General features: G+C 42.1%; 1 protein-coding gene across 5 annotated transcripts in view; it reads left to right on the top strand.

Annotated features, from left to right (window-relative positions):
* LOC130162213 (PH and SEC7 domain-containing protein 1-like) overlaps window positions 1–21,881 on the top strand; it is a 76,993-nt gene extending 55,112 nt beyond the window's left edge. For 4 of the 5 annotated variants that reach the window (XM_056365824.1, XM_056365825.1, XM_056365827.1 and 1 more), the window contains 7 exons: window positions 1,337–1,380; window positions 8,275–8,471; window positions 10,328–10,398; window positions 12,137–12,294; window positions 14,480–14,624; window positions 16,103–16,246; window positions 16,363–21,881. In XM_056365824.1, coding sequence (XP_056221799.1) covers window positions 1,337–1,380; window positions 8,275–8,471; window positions 10,328–10,398; window positions 12,137–12,294; window positions 14,480–14,624; window positions 16,103–16,246; window positions 16,363–16,626 — 1,023 coding nt within the window. In that variant the 3' untranslated portion in view covers window positions 16,627–21,881. Of the gene's footprint in view, window positions 1–1,336; window positions 1,381–3,262; window positions 4,152–8,274; window positions 8,472–10,327; window positions 10,399–12,136; window positions 12,295–14,479; window positions 14,625–16,102; window positions 16,247–16,362 lie in introns of those variants that run through there. The other variant, XM_056365826.1, reaches the window with a different exon arrangement.

Genomic DNA, 21,881 nt, shown 5'->3' with positions numbered 1-21,881 from the left:
CTGCAGGTTTATCAGCTGCACATACCAGATGTGTTCTACTGGATTCAGGTCTGGAGACTTGGGGGGGGGGGGGGGGGGGGGGGGACTCTGAAGTCACTGTCATGCTCATGAAACCAGTTTGAGATGACTTTAGCTTTGTGACGTGGAGCATTGTCCATTAGAAGATGGTGAACTGTGGCCTTAAAGGGAAGCTCAGGGTCAGAAACCATACTCAGATAGACTGAGACCAAACCATGATCGATCGGTATCAAGGCTCCAAAACTGTTGAGTCCATGGATTCATGCTGTTGAAATCCAGATTCATCAGAGCAGCTGGCTCTGGTTTTGTCCAGAGTTTGTTGAACCCACTGCAGCCTCACCTTTCTGTTCTTGGCGGACAGGAAGTGGAACCTTGAGCAGCATCCACCTCCAGGTTGGACATGTTGTACATTGTGGCATACTTTTCTGCTCACCAATAATATTTTACACACAAAATATAATTATCTTGATTATCTAAAATATGATATGAGGTTTTAGGTTTAAGAAGCAGCACATAAGTTAGCTCTACATTAACCAAGGTCAAAAGTCATTCTGCATAATGAGTACTTGTATTCAACTACTTTTAATACTTAGGTAGTTTTGCTTAAATCTAATTGTGAGGGGTTTTTTTACCATGTAGTGTTTCTTTTTACTTCCAACACTGCATTTAACTAATTCGTTAGTTGTTCTTTTTAAATGATTAAATGATTAATCACTTAGAGTCTGTAAAATGTCTGACAACATGGAAAATGTCCAAGCTCACATCTTCAAATAGTTGCTTGAAAGGTTAGTCGAAAGATGAACTGATTATTAACGTCGGTGGCAACATTCTTTCCTCACTGCAGCCTATAGAAAATGACGTGCACTGTCCTCATCATGTGTTGTTTTTTCACTGTTGTGTTGTTGTTCATGTTCCTAAGCTGTAACTTAATTTGGTCCGTGCGGATCAATGCATCCGCGTCAAACTCTAAATTATTTATTGGCAGATCGATCGGCCGGTCTATCCATCGACGGGCCGGCTGCGTGGTGGATAATGGCTTCGTAACTGATGTAGTGGTGGCGGCTGACTGATTGGGTGATTGATGGATTGTTAGGTGAAGAAAATGAGTTAAGCTCAGGCAAAGGGCAGTTTGAGCAGCGAGAGAAGGGGGATGACATTTCTCTGTCTTTTATTGAATGAGGCCAGCTCGCTCTGCGCAGCCTTCCAGAGAACCACAACACACCTGCCCGCCCTCTAATATCTGATCAGACCTCCACCTGAGCACGCAGCTGCTGTTTGTCGTGCGTATCTGAAATGTTATTTTTGTTTACCTCCACAGGCTCTCTACAACTCCATCAAGAATCAGAAGCTTCAATGGACACTGTAAGTGATTAACACACACACACACACACAGAGACACACACACACACACATTGTCCTAAAGGGAAATAATGAGGGATATTGATTAGCTTGTTAGCTTCCTCATTAATGACGTGCGTGTTGTCTGGCATGTGAAGGAAACATTAGTGTGTCAAGGGTTGCTATTCTGGATCACAGTTTCAGAGTGCCTCAGCGATGCCAATTAAGTCACCGGCTTTCCAAGCTTTGTTGCCATGGCGATGGCACCATGGATACGACTCCATAGCTACCGCATTGCTCTTTCCTCCCTGCGTTCTCTCAGCAGCAAACACACACACACACACACACACATACGCTCACTGATAGATGTACTGTACGTGTAGATATACGCATTGGTATGAATGTGTGTGTAGATACATGTGAACATGAAACGCAAGGAAAGACAGAGAGGAGAGAGAGAGAGAGAGAGAGAGAGAGACAAAGGCAACTCGTTTTAAATGGCTCTTTACCTGCATCCTGTACAAAGGTGTGACCACAGCCTCCCACTACCTTTCCAAAAATAGCAGCAGCAGCAGCAGCGGCAGCGGCAGCTCCCGAAGCAGCTGAGTAAAAGTGGTCAGAGGAGCAGATCGAGGAGGAGATCCACAGAGAGGCAGGCAATCCAGTTCAAACATCTCCGCTGACATATAGACGGCTATTTAAACACCGCGCGGCGAGGCCACGGCGGGACGGGGAGAGGAGAGGAGACATTTTTAGACACGTAAACACCATCAAGCAAAAGGAGAATCCATCTCCGAACAAAAATGAATTACAGATTAAGAGATTCAGCTCACAGGAGTCTGCTTTATTTTTTTGTGTGTGTTTTGTTTGTTTTTTTTGGCAGATAGTTGCACACGTTCATTTTTTTTTTTTAAATATCTCAGCTGGCCGAGATCACTGGGAACAGACTAAATTCTGTCTGTGCTGGAGTTCTGCTGCGAGAAGCGAAGCACAGTGTCACTTTTTGCCACCACTTTCACACCCCACTTGCTCGGCTGATGCATATTTCATCACACTGAGGACGTTCTTTCACTTGCAGACTCATTGACTTGAGTTCACAACACAGGTTCACTAACACCCTGTGACAGATAGACCTCACGTCTGCGTCGATTCTGCTGCCTGTGCGTCTCTTGATGGGAAATTTTTTCGGTTTGAAATTGCATATATTCTATTCTGCTCTATTCCTTTCTATAAATAGGTCAGCCTCAGCGTCGATTTATTAATTTACTCCCAGATTGAGGTTTAAAAAAGAGAACTACTCTCCGTCACCTCCGAGTGTAGCCCAAGGCCTGCGATCGAGGTGTGATTTTCAGACACTAAAACAAACTGCGTGTTGTGATTTAATGAATACAGATTGTGTGTGTGTGTGTGTGTGTGTGTGTGTGTGTGTGTGTGTGTGTGTGTGTGTGTGTGTGTGTGAAATCAGGCATGTGCATCTCACACACAGGTGTGTGTTTGAAAGATAACACAAAAAACACGGGCCAGGGATGTTATTTCACACCCCCACAGAGAAAGGCACGCACACGGCTGCTCTCAACTGCAGTTAGAGGCACCCACATGTTCTTCACTTACACACACACACGTACACACACACATACAGCACAGACATATACAGTACACGCATGCTTCCTCGTTGCTTCGGAGCGGGGGTGGAGAGCAGAGGGAGAGAGGTGGTGGGCACAGAGAGACGCAACAAGTCGGAGATAGAAAGCAGGTAGAGCAGGATGAAGATGTGAAGATGATGAGTGTAGATTGGAGCCTGCTGTACGTGGAGTGAAGACCCATTTGCTCTATTAGTCCTTTTATTCCGCTAATCCCCTTTTCTCCTCCTCCCTCTGTGCCTCTAATCATCCCCCCTCACCTACAGCAGAGAGCATCGCCTGACATTAAACAGTAGAGCCAGACATCGCCCGGAACACTGACAGAAATATGTCTGTCACCCTGAGTATTGAAACCTGCACAAACATTTTTGTTTGTTTGTTTTATCTAAGCAAAGTTCTTGTGTGTCTGCTTGTGTTTTGGCAGCATTTTCCATTTCAGAACTTTGGCTTCTTTTGTGAAGCGAAAAGTAGTTTCTGTAGATAAACAAGTTTATAAACAGCATAAACTTTTAAAGGTATGACTTATGAATGTAAATGCACATCTCTCCAAGTAAAAGGTAGGGAAAAAACTGATCAATTTGGTATCTGTAAAACTCAGGTATATCCTGGTACTAACAAAAAAATATCCAGCCCAATTTAACACTATCCACATATTAGATTATAACGCTTTGTTCTCTTATTTAAATAAATAAATAAATCAGCTGTTATGTGGATGGTATGAAGGTAAAAAAAGAACTAACACTGCAGCCTGTGTGAATGAGGAGAAGCTTTGTCATGGACAAGAGGATGTGTGTGGATGAGTTACTGTCCTCTTTCACTTCACTGTGTCTGGAGTGTTTTTGTGTTTTTGGTGCAGAGACTCAGTGACACAGGTGACAGAGCAAATCTGTTTCTATTGGCTGCTGATGCAGCAACCTCAGCACAAAGAGCCCAACATAACCCCAACCCAGCAGGTGACATCAACATCCTTTCCTTTCCTTTCCTTTCCTTTTCATTCCTACAATTCTGTCCTTTATTTTCATCTCCTCTCCTCTTCTTGTTTATATTCTTTCTCTCTTTTCCTTTACCTTCATTTCTTTTCTTTCACTTTCTTTCCTTTTTATTCCTATATTTTTATTTATTTCTTTGCTTTACTTTTCCTCTCCTTCCCCAATTTTTCTTTCATTTCTTTGCTCTTTATTAATTTATTTCTTTGCTTTCCTCTCTTTTTCTTATCTTTCTTTTCTGTTCTTTCTTTTTTCTTTTCCCTGCCTTTTGTTTCCTTTCCATTCATCTGTTATATTGTTTCTCCCCTCCCCTTCCCCCCTTCCTTTCTTTTTTGCTTTCTTTCTCTCCTCTCCTCTCCTCGTTTCCTCTCTCACTCATATTATGTTGATGATGTTCTGCCATCTGAGAAGGATGAGCTATGTTTCTTTTTCCTCCCTCTCTACCCCCCCTTTCTCTTTCTCTCTCCTCTCTCCATCCCCCCCTTCTCTCCAGCTCCTCCACTTTGTCTCTGTGTAGAAAGGGATTCAGGCAGCCCGGCAGTTACCAGGCAACAGGCTACATGCTCATTGGCTCCGTCTCCGCCTCACATTTTCTCTCTGGCTCCTGCATGGGGTTAACTGCTGTTATGTACTGTTGGTTACTCATAGCGTAGTCTCGGGGGGGTTCGGCATCCAGCCATTTTTCTATTTTCAGACTGAACTTTTGCATGGGTGCCGCCTGGTGAGGTAACAAGTGGAATTGCCGTGTTACCTCACCGGGCAGATGCAGAGACAGTTGCTGTTGTAGCCCGAGGCATCGATCATCTGCTAATGTGACAAATCCCTTTAAAAACACTAAGAGAATAGATACAGCGCTTTGTGGGGGATTATTGAGAGGAGAATGGGATTATCACTGCTGCAGCTACGTGTGTTGTTAATATTGTCTTTCATTCAAATACAAACCCATACTCTAACACTTCAGTATATTGTTAAATATATATTTTTACGTGCAGCATTACTCAAAAACAGAGGTTTAACATTTATAAACAAACATTTATAGAGAATTGGATGAAAAATACTTTATAAAATGGTAATAAAATGATAAAAATGGAGCTAGTTGACATGAATATAAGATAAAACTTATAGGAACTATAATAACTTATAGGAAATACACTAGACAAGAATATACAGCCAGATAAAAACAAAATTAAATGATAAAACATGTAAAACTGTAATAAAACAAATAAAAACAGATAATAATGAGCAGTAAGATTTAGAAAATAACCAAATTAGTTGACAAAACATTTGAAATTTGTGATGAAACTGTAATTAAAATAAATAAAACAAATCAACATACAAAGGGGCCCACAACAACACATTAAAACAGAAAAATGAGCAAGTAGACATGAATATGAAATAAAAACATAACTGAAACACAGATCACAATGAAAAACTCATATAATAAACAAAAACACAGTGTTACTGTTCACGTTTTGGTTAGAGAGTTAGAAAAGACTAGTCTAACAGTCTTTTCCGGGAAAGACACACACACACACACACACACACACACACACACACACACACACACACACACACACGAGAGTAGTTAGCTCGACATAAAGCTGCAGTCAGAGACAGGCAGCACTCAGCAGCTCATCGGATTCCTCATTTTCAGAGATGGCTCCTCCAGGCCTGTTTCTAATGAGCGATGAAGACTTCAGTCCACAACTCTTCATCCGAAAACTCCTCTAATGAAGAACGGAGTCTGGTCAGTTTCATTCAAATCTGAGAGCTGCCAGTGTTGCAGTTTGAACATTAAGTGACCTGGATTCAGAGTTACACACTCCTCTCCCTCTTTAAGTTTTATAACCGAAAGGATATCTCCACTTCATTTGTATTAGCTGTCATGTTTTGTATTCGTTGTCTGCAGTGGAGTTTTTAGGTGGTGAAATAACTACTCTGGACAGATGCTACACTAGAAAATGTTCATAACGCAGACAAGTTGTAGACAAGCCACTGGTTTGTCCTGAAAAATGTCAAATCTGAACAGAGACAAAAGAGGAAGGAGAATGAATAAATATACAAAAGAATTAAAAAGACAAAAGGAGATGATGTGTTCCTCCTATTCAAACCAAACCCTGTGAAAAAAGGGGGGAATAAAATAACATGACAACATGACAGGTGAACAACAACAGTGTCAGGGTAAAGTAAGAATTTTCTTATTTATAGTAATAAAAAAGTTTATTCATACAGAACTTACCTGCAGCCTAGATTACAAAGAGCTTTACGAAGATAAAAAACTAATGTGATGCTGTTGAGCTCAAACTCAGTCACTCTGGCTTTTATATCCATAACATTAACTTGTGTGAAAATCCTGCTGTTTCCTCAGAATATACCACACCCTGGATATCTGCCAGATGTGCTACATTACTGTAAAACAGACAGATGTTCACTCCTGACAAACTGTAGGATTCAATCAGTATTATTGATCAGACACACAGGGTCAGGAAAAGAGACTCTGTTTTATCTTTGGAAATGTATAACCATAATAATAACATGACACGTCTTCATCCATCCACAGCATCAGTCTGCTGCTCTATCTGCTGTCCCCAAACCCAGAATCTAAACCAGGGGTCGGCAACCCGCGGCTCCGGAGCCGCATGCGGCTCTTTCATCCCATGAATCATAGTGGAGAATAGCTGCTCACATACATATGTGGATCCGAAGATCGACAGGAAGGGTTGAAAGTCTCGACAAATGGACGGCGTTTCGGCGGGTATACCGGCTTCCCCGAGTGTGACGTTTATTTTGAGCGATGAAAAATGATAAAATATAATTTTATTTTAATATTTCAAGATCACAATAATCTTCCAATTTAGAACTAAAATCTAAAAAAAAGAACTAACACAGATAAGGATAAGGATGAAAGAGCCGCATGCGGCTCCGGAGCCGCAGGTTGCCGACCCCTGATCTAAACCCTCTTCAAATATTCATCAGACAAGCAGCACAGTGAGCTGCTCTGCCACAACAGCCTTAGCTCCGACCAGATCACTGCAGCTCGTTAACTCACTAACCTTTGAGACTTTTCATCCTGATCTCCTCATAAACTCTGTCATTTCAGGCTCACCTCACCGATGATGTCGCTCAGAAACCACGAAAAACAGACGATTACTAACAGCAATCCCTCAAATTTAAATGAGGCCTTTTCCATCAATATTGTCCTATAAGTCAAGAGTCATCTTGTCTGTTGTGTTATTCTGGTGTTGCTGTGGTATTCTCCCTCCCTCTCCCTCCCTGTGAAGCAGTGGTTCCCAACCGCCGCGATGATATTGCAAGTGGGCCGACAAATCATTTGCAAAACTAAAAGTGTAATATTTTGAAACAATATGATCTTTAAAAACATTTTAAAATGTATGAGAAGGCCTGTCACTGGGATAAGATGAGAGAAAGCATCCTGGAGTATCAAAACAGAGAGCTGGTTAGCAACAGGAAGAAAGAAAAAGAAAAAGTCAAGAGACAGGTGCTGAATCGACCAAGTGATCTCTCCTCTGTCAAACAAAGGAGAAAAACTGAGCTTCCCCTGCTCTCACTTCAGTCCTGTTATTGTGATGATTAAAATGAAAACGTCAGATGTGGGCCACCAACATTTTTGAGAGTGCGCCATGAGTTGGAAAAGGTTGGGAACTGCTGCTGTAAAGATTCATTTATCTGTTGCAATGAAAACCTTCCTGTCTCACCTCTATGAGGCTCCTTGTGAGGAAGAGTAACTGTGATGTGTCTGCGTCTCTGAGAGAAGCTGCCCCCCCCTCCCCCGGTAAAGATGCCCCTGTTTTTCACCTCGCTGGGCTGGAACAAGATAGATGGTGTCACTCTTTTTGCTGCTGTGCGTTTTCGATCAAGGAGAGTGGACGTCTCCTCAGGAGAGCAGGAGACGAGCACAGGGAGAGAGGAAAACACACACTTAAAGCTTTGAAGAAGAAGACGCTTTCATTCACTCAGGCCCCCCCCCCCCAGATACACGGCGCTTTGTAAACGTCTTGTGCAACAAAAGCTCTGCAGAGGCACCGGCAGGAGACGGCGGTGTTACTCATGTGTTACTGTGCGACATAAAAGTTTCCCAGTGAGAGTGTGAAATCTCTGGACCTCTTGTTCCACGTGTAACAACCACAGACTGAGAGGCAAATGGACAGGATGAATGATGATGTGTTTGTTCACGTTGCTAATGAGACATGACACATAAGTGTTGATCACCATGGAGTCTGTGTATTTCATTTTTTTATTCATTTATTTATTTATTTATTTTGTCTCCATAGTGACGAGGAAGAGCTGCGGAAGTCGTTCTCGGAGCTGGGGGACAGCCTGTGCGACTCCAACACCTCCAAGTCCATGAAGAGGGTGGGCAGCAGCGGGAAGCCCCTGTCGGAGGAAGAGACGCAGCCGTCGGGAATGCTGCTGTACAAGAACGGGTTCCTGGTTCGCAAAGTCCACGCCGACTCAGACGGCAAGAGAAGTACGACTCAGACACTCTCACTCAATCAGACTGTGACCTTTTTCGTGATGTGAACCAACAGAGTATGTAGGCCAGGTGATGGACAACAGATTCAGTTTTTTTCCCTCTTTCATGAGGTGAGAACATTTTTCCATAGCAACTGACAGAAAAAAATCTCACCTCACAGGTCACACAGTAGCTGCTCTGAAACTAAAATTTGCTTAAATGTCCCATATTCTCCTCTTCTTCTGTGTTTTATTTGAAGTGTTGATCCATAAGAAGATCTATTTGTGTTTTTAAGAACCAAAAACCATCTCAGTGTAGTTTTACATCTCCTCTCTCAGGCTTCTCTCCAATCAGAAGAGAGGAGGCTCTGAGCCTCTCTTCTGATTGGCTGATTGTTTTCTGAGTGATGCAATAAAAATGTAGCAGATTTCAGGTAAAACACTCAGCTGGGGTTTGCTGTGTGCATTTCTCTGTGGACTGAACGCTTTGATACTTTCACAGTATTAATACAGAACCTAGACCTGCTTTATAATCACACACATAATCAACACATGGACATCTACCTTTAGACTCTATGGGACCTTTAATTGATCTTGCTTTGCAGCATACATCCCCAATCTCATAAATTGAATAATAAAATCTTAGATTCCTCAGTTGGACACAAACAGGACTCCACATTAATCACCATGTTGCTCTGTAACTACTGGAAGCAGAAATTTGACTCCAAGTTGCCAAAAAACAAGCCAGTTATTGCAGGAGTTGAAGTTTTCAATGAAATGTAGTTTTAAACAGAAGCTTTCGACATCTTCTCACCAAAAGCACCAAATACACACTGACTGCTCTGTTTAGGCCGACAATAAATATTAAGTCCAAACAGAAGAAAAGGCAATATCCCCACAATCCTCTGCTACATGAAATTCCTTTTGATTTTAATGCATCTCCATTAAATCCTCATCTTTGCGTTCTGACCAATCAGGGAGCAGTTTTCCAAAGTCCTGTGTCATAACCAGTTTCACACTCGTAGTTCCACGTTCACATCGACTGCTCTGTTGAATCAGCTGTGATCCGATCAAACGTCTATGTTTTCACTGTCAGTGTGAATACGGTTTCTCCAACTTACATAACACATAAATCAGCTGCTGGATCAGTCTATATGGATAAAAAGAGATGTAACAGCCAGTTAAACACAAATAACAAATACCAAATGTTATCACACGGTATATACATTCTGATATTATTGAAATTCATACAGCGGTTTCTGTGTATTTTGAACAGTGTATCATAGCTTTAACAATATAGGTGCATATATCTTTGCTATAGACTTTAGGAAGATCGGGGCACTAGGAGGGTGTAGAGCTGCAAAATCAGATTGAAACAAGCTTCTGACTGGGTGATGGCATGTTAGTATTAATAGAAATAGAACATCAAGTCGATAATAGACCAGTGTGAGATGTAACTTTAGGATAAGAATACCGTGACATGCTTCAAATAAACCCTCTGCCTCCTGGACTTGTACAGTGCAGTGGTTTAATTCACAACAAAGTTGGATTTAGTTTGGATTTAACTCAAGATAATATGGAACATGTTAGAGTTCCCACTACAGGTACGACAATGTAGATTATGGTACATGTTGTATATAAGCAGAACATGATGCTCTGTTTATTCTACGTGTCTCTGATTTTGCGTCATGTTTTTTACATAGTTTTTACTCATCATTGGAGAGAGATCAAATGCATACACTTCTGCTATAAGTTTTTATGCTGCTTGTATTAGTGCAAATTAAAAAAAAAAATTATATATAGGTATATATATATACATATGTGTGTATATTACTACAGGTTTAATGTGAACATGTTTTCTCCTCCTCAAAGCACCAAGAGGGAAAAGAGGGTGGAAGACCTTCTACGTCATCCTGAAAGGGTTAATTCTCTACCTGCAAAAGGTAAGTAGTTCAGAGTATATTTTATGTGTATATATAAAATGTTTGTGTGAGAAGTAATATGTAACATTTGCTTGATATTCATTATTCAACCTTTTACTGTAAATAACAGGTGACTGCATCTCCATAAACATTCTGGTTAACTTTCAAACCAGAAGGTGTATCTTCATCCTCACAGTAGAAACCAAACAAATATGTTCTTCACTATCACGTGACCTGCCCACACACAGTCTCCTGTAAGGCTTTATGTTAATGTTTGCAATCACGGCTTTTTAAAACAGTCTATCTTGGGGAGTCATTTTATTTTGGCGCCTGTTTCCTGTTTACATGTCTTAGAAGTGTTATTACATAATGTCCTCAGCCAGTCAGGCCCTGGCAATGAGCAGAGGAGCCATGCGCAGTGGTGGGCCTGGCTTTGATGAGGGGCAACCTCTGCCAGCGTCACAGGCCACTGATGCTCCAACTTCCTCCTGTATGGAGAGAAAACAGACCATCTGCTCGAGAATGAGCCTGTAGTGACACAGCGGAGCTGTATCCAGCCACAGTGCTTTTTATGTGATGACCAAAATCTATGTGAAGCAAAAGGTCGAGTACTGAAAAGTTGGCGTTGAATGTCGAGTCAGCCTCTTATTTATAATAGCATAATAGCATTCTCCAAACTGAGGGGTAGAAATAGGAGGATTTTTAAGTCAAGTCAATTTTTACTTGTATAGCACTAATTCACAACATAAGTTATCTCAAGGTACTTTCCAAATAGAGCAGGTCTACACCTTCTCTTTATAATGTTACTTACAGAGACCCAACAATTCCCACCAAGAGCAGCACTAGGCGACAGTGGAAAGGAAAGACTTTCTTTTAAGAGGCAGAAACCTTGAGCAGAACCGGACTCAGGGTGGGCAGCCATCTGCCTCGACCGGTTGGGTTGGGAGAGAGAGAGAGAGAGAGAGAGAGAGAGAGAGAGAGAGAGCAAAAAGCACAAACATTGAAAAACTTAAAACTAAGCCCAGGCCTAAACTTCACTAAACTTGGTCATGTATGATCAAAGAATGATAAAAATTACTTCTACTAGCTTTTTGTTTACGTGATTTGCTATAATGATTATTTGTCCTTTAGTCAAACCAGCAGCATCACAATGAATGAATGTAGATTTTACTTTTTACAATATTTTTTACTCTTCTCAATGGAAGTTTGTGAAAAGTTCAGGGAAGTTTATATTTCTTTCATGGAAACAACCTGGTTTGTATTTATTGTCTTATTCAGGTGGTAGAGCAGGTTGGCTGCTGAATCCTGGGTTGGCGGTTCGATTCGCCGTTCCCCCGAACTCAGGTTGCGTCAAACCTATGCCAAATCAAAGATGCAGATAGTGATCTGCTGATGATGACATTGTGCATTTCTCATTCTCATCTTCAAGTTATTGGTTCTGAAACTCAGGTCCCAGCTGTACTGTTCTCCATTCCAGCACTGGATCAGTTTTAAATCCATCTGAGGGGGAACGCAGAACTCCATATTAATCCAGTTATTGCAGTTGTAAACATCTGCAATAACTTCCAGGTTTTTGCTCCTCAGTTGAATTCAATAGGGATGGTTGCCGTGCTAATGTTTGCTAGCGCGTCTTCACCCTCCTCCCACTGCTCCAATAAAAACACTGAATGTCCTTAGTCAGTTCACCAACTTTAATAAGTCTTAAGACCCTTGTGCGTTCACCATAGCAACCATTTCTAATTTGTAATTGTCCTGTCAGGGGGAGTACAGGCCTGATAAGCAGCTGTCTGACGAGGACCTGAAGAACGCCGTGTCCATCCATCACTCTCTGGCCATGAAGGCTTCAGACTACAGCAAGAGGCCCAACGTGTTTTACCTGCGCACCGCCGACTGGAGGGTGTATCTCTTCCAGGCACCGTGAGTCCCAGTTACTGCTCCTCGCTGAGCTGACATCATGTGGAGAGAATCACAGAGTGCACACAAACACTAAACGCTGTGCGATTATCCACTCACACAGTTTACAGCGTGTGTGCAGGTGCGCCTGCACAGCGTCTGACTTCTATCCAAACAATGTGTGGTCAAAAGTATGTGGACACCCCTGTACAATATCCTCGTGTGTATTTTATGGTCTAAGGTGTGTTTCATTGTTTATCATTTCTAATTAAGGTCAAATTTAATGCTACAGCAAACAATCAGTACTTGTACACGCATTTAAGAGATCAGATCTATTCCCTCCCCCTGACCTGACTTTTGGAGACGGACAGAGCAACGAGACATTCAAACATCATGTGGGGGAAAGTGACGTGTTCAATTCCAACTGAGGCCTTTTGCTGCATGTCTTCCCCTTCCTCTCTTCCCTAACGTTCCCGTCTCGCTCCCAAACAAATAACTAACAAAAGGAGTCTGCACTCTTCTCGCAGGTTTGTCTAATCCTGGATTAAATGTACCTGGTTTAAGAAATCATCTTACTGGAGACAGACGACTTGTATGAACAGTTTGTCGTTGTCTCTTTCCTGTTTCAACATGATAATATCTGTTTGAATTACACTGTGGCTCTCAGGGTCAGATCAGACCTCCGGATTCATCTGCCTCTAAAAAGAGTCTTTGTAATACAAAATATTAAGAAGAGAAATAAAAAGACGCACGACTTAGTGAGAAGTTTAGGCCTGTTTCTAGTTTCATTTCATGTGTCACTGCATCAAAAAAAAAAACCCGGGATGGGAGGGTGTACTATTTCAGGGCACTTTGATCCTGCTCTAAAATCTTGTTTTGTGGCTGACATCAAGGAGAAAGCTGCAGGTTACTTCATGCTGACTGACAGACTACTCAGCTTTATTTGGCAGAAATGATGAGAGCGGCAGCTGAACTGGATTCACTGTCGGGACGTGAGCTCCTGCAGCCGGTTGTCGAGAATCGCTGATCTGAGACCAAATCCACGAACAATAATTACGCAGAGGTGCACAAAAAAAAAAAAAATACATGGAAACAGTTTATGAGCAGCGATGAATTAAAAAACAACCTGCACACGTCTGGATCGATTGTTACGGGCCTTACTGACAGCAGATAAAAGCAGAGCTGTACACACGTTACAGATGATAAGACATTAGATTTTAATTAGGATTTCTTATATAATTCATTGTAACATTGCTCTGGGGAGCTCAGATCTCTTTTGGGGGACACTGGTCCTCGTGCACAAAGTCTGGCCTGCCCTGAGCCGTAACCTCAACCCCAGACCTTATCACCCAACATCTGTGCTGGACTCAATGATGCTCTTGAATTCGACAAAACCTCTGCAGCAGGTTCAACATCTGGTGGAGAGATGGAAAACCAGGAGAGTGGTTCTGTTACAGCAGCAGATTAATGATCATAGTTGTGGAATGACATGAGTGTAACACTACGGTGTCCACATACTTTTGGCCATATGGTTGATCACAGCTGAGCATCCAATCTCAATTAACAGCATGTGTGGCCAGCTGTGCACATGTGGCCCACGGTGTGCAGAACACATGCTGTGAGCACACGGATCAATGACACACACACACACAGATGTTGAACAGGACGTACAGTATGCTGCATGTGAAGAGCAAGGTGAAGGTGTGTGTTGTTGGTTTGTGTGTGGGTGTGTATGTGTGTGTGTATGTGTGTGTGTGTGTGTGTGTTAGCAGCATCCAGGAAGTGGCACATGAGTGGCCACATGTTTCAGCCCCCAGGAGGACAGGCTCTGTGCTCCAGTTGCAGCATGCATTTGTCCCAGATACTGTACCCCTCTCTGAGTCTCTCTCCTCTTTCTTCCTCTCTCCTCTTTGTCTCTATCTCTCTCTTCCTCCCGTGGGATTTAAGCAAGGCTGTCTGATTCAATCTGAATTTCCTCATGGGCCCCTAATGGGTCTGTTAGTGTAAAACAGGCCCTTTTCTCTCATGGATTAATTGGCTCCAAAATAATTTCTTTGTCAACAGCAAGGCTGCATTTCCTGATAATTATTCCTTTGATGTTGTAAGTTAGCCGCGTGCTGCTGTGAGAGGGGAACTGATAAGTGTGTTTGTACCTACTGCATGTGCTTTGGAGCTGAAGATATGTCTGTTGTGTGTCTTTGTGTCACAGGAACGCGGAGCAGATGCAGTCCTGGATCACACGGATCAACACAGTGGCCACCATGTTCTCGGCTCCTCCTTTCCCAGCAGCCATCGGCTCTCAGAAGAAGTTCAGCCGGCCGCTGCTGCCGGGGACGATGTCAAAGCTGTCTGAGGTAACGTTATGTTAACAGCTGCTTCACAGCTGGGTCCTGGAGGGGATTAAATCTGGTCCGAGTCAAGTCAAGGACCCTGTGAAATAAGAACAATGATCCGTGCTGTGCCGCCATTTCCAATAGGCGTTGACACATAACTTTTCATAATATAAAGGCAGAGTAATTACAATTAAAATTAAAATTTCATGAATAAACACTCGAATAAACACTGTAATATATTACTAATGACCACTACTGGCACTGATTTCAGATATTTCATTCCTCATGTCAAACTGTTGTGAAATGTGATTTTAAATACATTCAGAGGTCTGTTTACTTCAGCCCAAGACACAAATTAAACTAGAGTGACATTCAGTGGAGCGTATACCAAACAATCCTACACACGTCTGTCTAGTTCAAGATCCAAACATTATCTCCTGAGAAATGTCACAATGTCTTCCACACCAAAGTTTAATGGTTTCTTCACTGACCTGTGACACATCCCTCCAACAAGTTTGGTGCAAATGGACTCAGTAGTTTTTGCGTAGTCCTGCTGACAGACAGACAGACAGACAGACAGACAGACAGACAGGGATGAAAACATAACCTCCTTTGAAGAGGTTGTAGGTAACATTTGAGTAAATACCCTGAAAGCAATCACACTGCCATCGTGAGAAGCTTAGTTGTTTTAGTTCTGACAAGACGTTTTTTTTCTTATAACAAGAATGTCGAAGGTGCATCACCAGGCCTGAGACACGTCCCGTGTACTGGAGGAGACATCTGTTGCTTGTTTTTCTCTTAATTTCCTGCCTCCTGTCTCTCTACAGTGCACTGTTTAAAAAAACGCAAAAATACAGAAACAACCTAATGAAATGATATATTATGCAAATTATGTTATTTTAACGTGACCAGTTATATATATGTGTATGTAAAATATTGAAATCGTAGAGAAATTACATAGAACTGTATTTTATACAAGAAATATCAAGCCAATATTCAGCTTTGGCTGCAGAGGAACATAGGAGACATGACTCTATGACAACAACAAAATAATATTATATGTATTTATAAGAGCTCAGTGATACAGGTGATGGACTCAAACAGGAAAGAACTGTGTCGTTCACAATAGGGTCCAAAAAGAAAGTAGATGGTCACAACAAGGAGACGAGAATAGGAGATAGGAAGCTTGATAGGAACCGAAAGTGTGTTTGACGTCCGTCACTCGCCAGTCTCATGTTTGTGAGACCCAGACTCTCATTCAACACAAACCAAACTCCATCTTATTAACAGTATTTGTAATGAGTCATTAATAAAAACATTTTGGTCGCCGTGGATTCAGGTGTATATGATGGAGAGCTGATTAAAGGATTGGGAACAGGTGCACAGGTGTGTGTGGGAGTCAGTCATGTAGTGGGATAAAAGATGAATAATTATTCAGGCAGGTTTTCATCGTTCCCTCCATCTCCATCCTGATGGCAGTGTTGACCTTGTGTTTCCAGGAGGAGCAGGTCAGATCCCATGAAGCTCGATTCAGAGCCATCTCCACTGAGCTGGCCGAGCTGCGCTCTTATCCTCCTGACCGCAAGGTCAAAGGTCGCGAGCTGGAAGAGTACCGCCAGCGAGACGAGTATCTGGAGTTTGAGGTGAGATGAACTCAGATAAAGAAAGAAATGGGAAAGTAAGTGAAGCATTAAATCATTATTACAGTGCTGCAGCTCTCAATTGTCTGTCTCTCTCTTACACACTCACGCCTCTATAGAAAACACGGTACGGGACTTACGTCATGCTGCTGCGAGCTAAAATCCGAAGCGGCGAGGAGGACCTGTCTGTGTTTGAGTCCCAGCTCCTGGAGGACAACGGGCTGCAGAGGGCTCACTCCAGCCCCACGCTGCAGGACAGCAGCCAGGCCAGCCAGGCCAGCAGCACCAGGGACGGCGCCAACAGCAGCAAAGCCAGCGGCTGCAGCAGCAAAGTCCGACAGGAAGGCCAGAGACACAGCTACCGACAGGCCGTCAAGAAGTGAGACAGGGCGGGGGCGCCGGGAGCGGCACGGCGTTGCACTGCCAGCGGCAGGCTGTCTCCCTGCATAGGTTTTTATTTGAGATCCAGGAGCTCTGCTTGACGGGGGAGCTGGAGTGAGGGTCTGCTACCCCACGCCCTCCCCCAACCATGACGCCCTACCCGGCACCCCAATCTTCTCATCTACCAGAGGAGGTGCAGATCCTGTGACTGGCAGAGCGGCTGGGAAAAGACACCAGCGGGGATGTTGGTGCAGGAGGTGGGAGGAACAGCTGGGGGGGTCACAGATCTGCAGAGGCCAGGTGTCTTTGACAGCTGGGTGCGGTGGCAGACTGAACTGTGCACTGAGATAAAGGGGGTGCTCACAGATTGAACAGGGCACCACACAGGGACCTACATCCAGCATCCTTTCCTTTTCTCTCCCCTTTTGTTCTTTGGAGGCACCTCTCCGGCCGCGTTCTCCCACCTTTCTTCTCGACCTTTCACTCAGTTCTGGGACCAAACTTGTTTACACATTTTAAAACAAACATCACATTTTAGACGACTGATGATTTGACTGCAGTTGAGCTGTTACCGCCTCTCTGATTCAGAGAGCCGTAATAGTCACTGGACCTGTCAAACATCACCAGGTCTTTTACGGAGCCATTACATTCCAGCTCCTCTTTTTTTGCCACATCGCCACGGTGTGTTCACATTCCATTACAGGAGCGGGACATTACAGCTTTTAGCTCCTGCTTGCACATATTTCACTGAAGGCGGTATCAGCTACGGACAGTGCACAAACACGTGAAGAAGAAGTGTGATGAAGAAGAGGGCGAGGCTGCAGCACACAACACGATGAGATGCTGCAGCTCGGCGCGGCTCGTCTCTCCTCTTTCCTCCAGTCGCTGACGTCCAGTTGGAGGGCGGCAGCATCAGTAGAAGTCCACAGTACTCCTGATCAAAAGAGGTCTTTTTCTTTTGTTTTTGTTTGTTTGTTTTTTTTCTTTTTGTTGTTGTTTTTTTTTTGCTCTACTTGAACCGGCGATCTCTCCTCGAGTTGCTTTCGCTTCTGTCCCGTGATGTGCTTCTGTTCTTTCTACTTCTTGGCCGAATGTCGTTGTTTTCTCCAGTGATCCGCATGCCTGCATCCAGCACAGCTTCTTTTAGGCCTTTTTACTACGTCGAGGGCGAAAACTGAGAGCAGCAAAGTTATTCCTCTAGGGTCATGTTTCGTCCTTCTCCTCATGCCGGTGCCATATCCCAACACGTGTAACCTTTGTCTGTACTTATAGCCTCTCTCATTTCTATAAACCCTATTTTAACACTCACCAGGCAGACCCTGAATGTTCTTGTTTTTCAATATTTTTACAGTATTTTACAGTCGTTTGTTGATGTTGAACCTACTCCTCCTCCTGTGTACGTCAAGTGTATGAAGAAATATGATATTGAAACTGTAAAAGGAAATATGTTACCCATACTCTTTGTAAACATCCAGGATATGTTGTGTATATATATAACTCACCATCTGCTGTACGCTTATATTGTAGGATATATGATAGTATATTTACAATATATTCAACGCACTGTTGTGAAGACGCATTAGGTACACGCAGAGTTGGCATCTTGTAAGTCCCAAAAGCGCTACACGATAATCATATGTTTTTTTGTTTTGTTTTTCTTATATGGTGGAAATAATTCAGCACAATATGAGTATTATAGTAAAGTCTATGTACCTATCAAAGATTAGTAAGTGATCAAAGGGGCTTTGTGACAAGATTACGCCACATGGAAGAGAAAAAAGTTCAATGCTGCTGTGGAAAATGGCCTGAGAGCATGATTGTTGTCAGAGATGCATGAAAAAAGGTGAAGTATGTAAAAAAAAAAAAAAAAGGTAAAAGAAAGAAAGGCTGTGAGGACAGGTCTGGAAACATATAATGTTAGGGAACGTATGATTTTGGTAGCCATATACACCTCATAGCATTATATGATGTATAGCCATTTTCTACTCAGGCTTTTAAGCGACACCTTTGAGCAGCTGCAGTGCCAGCGTCCGACCAGCAGGGAGAGCTGTTCAGCTTTCAGTTCCCTTCTTTCAGCCATAATCACACCTGCTGCACCTGCAGTGAATATGCATGGCATCACCCACTCACCTGAGGACGAGGGGGGGATGGGTATCGCAGGGCTAAATGAGTTAGAGGACCTGTTTGTATAACTATGGATGTCAAAGTGTGTGAGTGTGAGTGTGTGTGTGTGAGCGTGTGTGTGTTCAGAGATGGCTGTACAGAACCTTCCAGCCAGTGAAGTGAAGGAATATTCAGGCTTAATCACAGCATAGTGTTTTGCCTCTGCTGAAACTATTGTTGATGAATCAATCAGCAGATTGACAGGAAATGAATCTGCAAGTCTTTTGATGATCAATTTAATGTTGAAGTCATTTTTAAAGCAAAAAAAAAAAAAGCCAAATATTCCCCTAAACTAATTTATGTAAGATTTATATAAGATTTACTTCTGTCCTTGTCTTCTGTGAGAGTTAAAGTGAGTATCTTTGCATTGTAGAGAGCTTGTCGGACAAGAGAGGTGGAGCTGCAACTAATGATTATTATCACTTATTGATTTATCTGTTCATTATTTTCTTGATTAATCATTTTGTCTCAGAAAATGATGAAAAATGTCATTTTTGGAGTCCAGCAGCCCATAATATTCAGTTTCTAATTGTAGAAAACTAAACCAGCAAATAATCACTTGTTTGTTCGTTTTTTTTTTTTTGTTTGTTTGTTTGTTTGTTTGTTTCCCCCTAAAAAAAAAAGACCCAAATGAGTAATCAGATACCAACTATTTTTATTGGATCCAACTAATCAATTACTCAACTAATCACTGCAGCTCTAAAACAAAGCTGATTTTCACTGGTTTTGGGACATTTTGTCGATTGGTCAATTAATCCATAATGAAAATGATAATTACTTGTGGCTCTGCTGCAGTTTTTATTTTCATCCACATCTCATCTGCTTTTCTTGTCTGCACTCTTCCATCACCTCTGTCCATCACTTTTCTTTTCAGTCTGGTGGTTTTAAAAAAAAAAAAAAAAGTTTATGTGTATATTTGTTTCAAAACTGACCTTGATCCTGCACCTTTTATCAGTTATTTAACTTGACATTACCGCTGTGTATTTATTAATAGTTGAATCTGCTGTTTATGATGTGGCCAAACTGTCGAGGAGCAGCCAGACTCAGCGCTCAGTGTTCATGGTCTCTTAAGAAGAGGGACGATGAGTTTTGATTCATTCTTGAAGATTCAGTCACATCAGAAAAAATCTCTCAGAATTTATCCTGAAAACTTAAATTCTTTTTATTCCACATTTAAGCAGGTATCACCTACGTTACATTTTGACTAGAAATAACTTTAAAATCATTTGATTTCCACACTGCATCTCTAGTTGCACCATTTACAACAAGCAGCCACAGATCACACGGATCATTTAACACAAATTTAGCACAAACACATTGTACAGAAAATGTGTCCTGGAGCTTTTGATCATATCACACAACCTTCTTCAGCACATAGAGTTCATCCAGATGCCATGAGAATGTAGTTATTGAAATGTCCTATTGATCCTTTCGATCTCAAACTTTCCCCAGGGTCAATGAGACAGAAGGAAATTCATAAACTATTTCTATAGTCATTTTTCAAGCGTTTTCTGGTTGTAGCGTCTCAGATGTGAAGATTCTTTGACATATACGACAGTAAAAGAAATCTATATCTAAATCAAACGATTTAATGATGTCACCTGAACTTCGGAAATTCTATTTTTGCAAACTTCACAGACTAAAGGTTTAATCAAGGAAATACTCAGCAGGTTAATCAATAATAATGAAAAAAAAAACACCTCCTGAGATTTTCAAAATGAAAGAACAACTGAAAAATCAACATAAAGCTTTTAAAATACACTTTGGCTCCTTCATGTGTGTTTTGGTCTGTACTGGACTCAGTCTTCACACAACCTTGACAAATCATACATTAATTGAAAGCTCTAAGTTTCCTGATTGAATCTGTTCAAATCAATTTGTCATTGCAACAGCTGTTGATACAGAACTGGTTGAGACTTTTGGCTCCAAAGTGTTTGCCACATAAAAGGTATCTATTAAAAATCCATTTTTTTATGCCAAAAAATAGACAAGGCAAAAAAAAGAAGAACTTACATTTCTACTGTGTTTGTGCCTCTGTAACTTTGGGCTCTGACATTCTGATACTTGGTTGTAAAATGTAAAGAGTTGCCTTTGAAAGGAGACCAGGGTTATGATTGTAATCTAAAGGTTTGACGAAGAGAGACCTTTTATTTTGGACACATTATTTCCAGGCTTGTGCACAACAACGGGGGTGTCTGTTAGAGGGTTAAATGGAAAATGTATTTGGAGACTGCACTGAAAAAAGTGACAACAAATCAACCACAATTAGTGTAGTAACTTCATCCTGCTGCATTCTAGGTACAGTCCATTCAGTGTGGATGGATGTGGTATAAAAGGAAGACAGTTTTTCAGAGCTTCCACCTTGGCAAAGTCTCCAAGGTCCCCTCCCCTCTCCTCCCCTCCCCACCCTCTCTCTCCCCCCTGTGTGTTGTCACCACTCACTTACATCAAAGAGCAGCTGCAGGATCTCCATGGCACTGGTTAGCATGGAAATGGCTGGTTCCCCTGGTGACAGCTCTGTGATGCTCAAGTGAAAGTCACCTCGTTGTACTGCGTCCACAGCGGTAGAACAACCTCTGTGGAAGCAGCAGTGCATGCCTGCAGCAGTCTGGGCGAGCTGTCCTCTGAACGTGCACCTGTTTCCATCACAGCCTCATTTCTGAATGTGACATGTAAATAAAGCATGAGATATTATGGCCTGCTTTCATTTATATTATGGTTAGAGTATTAAAAGAAGGGTTAATATATAAGGTAGGTCAACATTTTTTCCCTGTCCTTGAGCTCATGTTTTTTTTTGTTTTGTTTTTTTTTATCAATGTGAATGAAGGAAATGGCTATATTTAATGCTGTTGTACGCTGTTGTGTTTTAGAGACTCGAGCCAGCTCATACAAATCTTTTTACATGTAAAGGTCTCATCTGATCCATCTCAGTGTTTTTTAGACTGGTGCAGGTAAGGCAATGTTCATTTTATGCTATACATACAGTGAGCTACATGTGTCACTGCCTTGTTAAAACTCACCAAGGAAATGTTGTTTGTGCAGCTTCTCATTTTGGGAGGCGTAGAAGATAAAAATAAAAGTGTTTTGAAAGGTT

The sequence above is a fragment of the Seriola aureovittata genome, chromosome 21, assembly GCF_021018895.1.
Source record: "Seriola aureovittata isolate HTS-2021-v1 ecotype China chromosome 21, ASM2101889v1, whole genome shotgun sequence".
In the NCBI taxonomy this organism is placed as follows: Eukaryota; Metazoa; Chordata; class Actinopteri; order Carangiformes; family Carangidae; genus Seriola; species Seriola aureovittata.
Note: the sequence above shows the minus strand (reverse complement) of the source record. Positions and strands in the feature narration are given on the sequence as shown.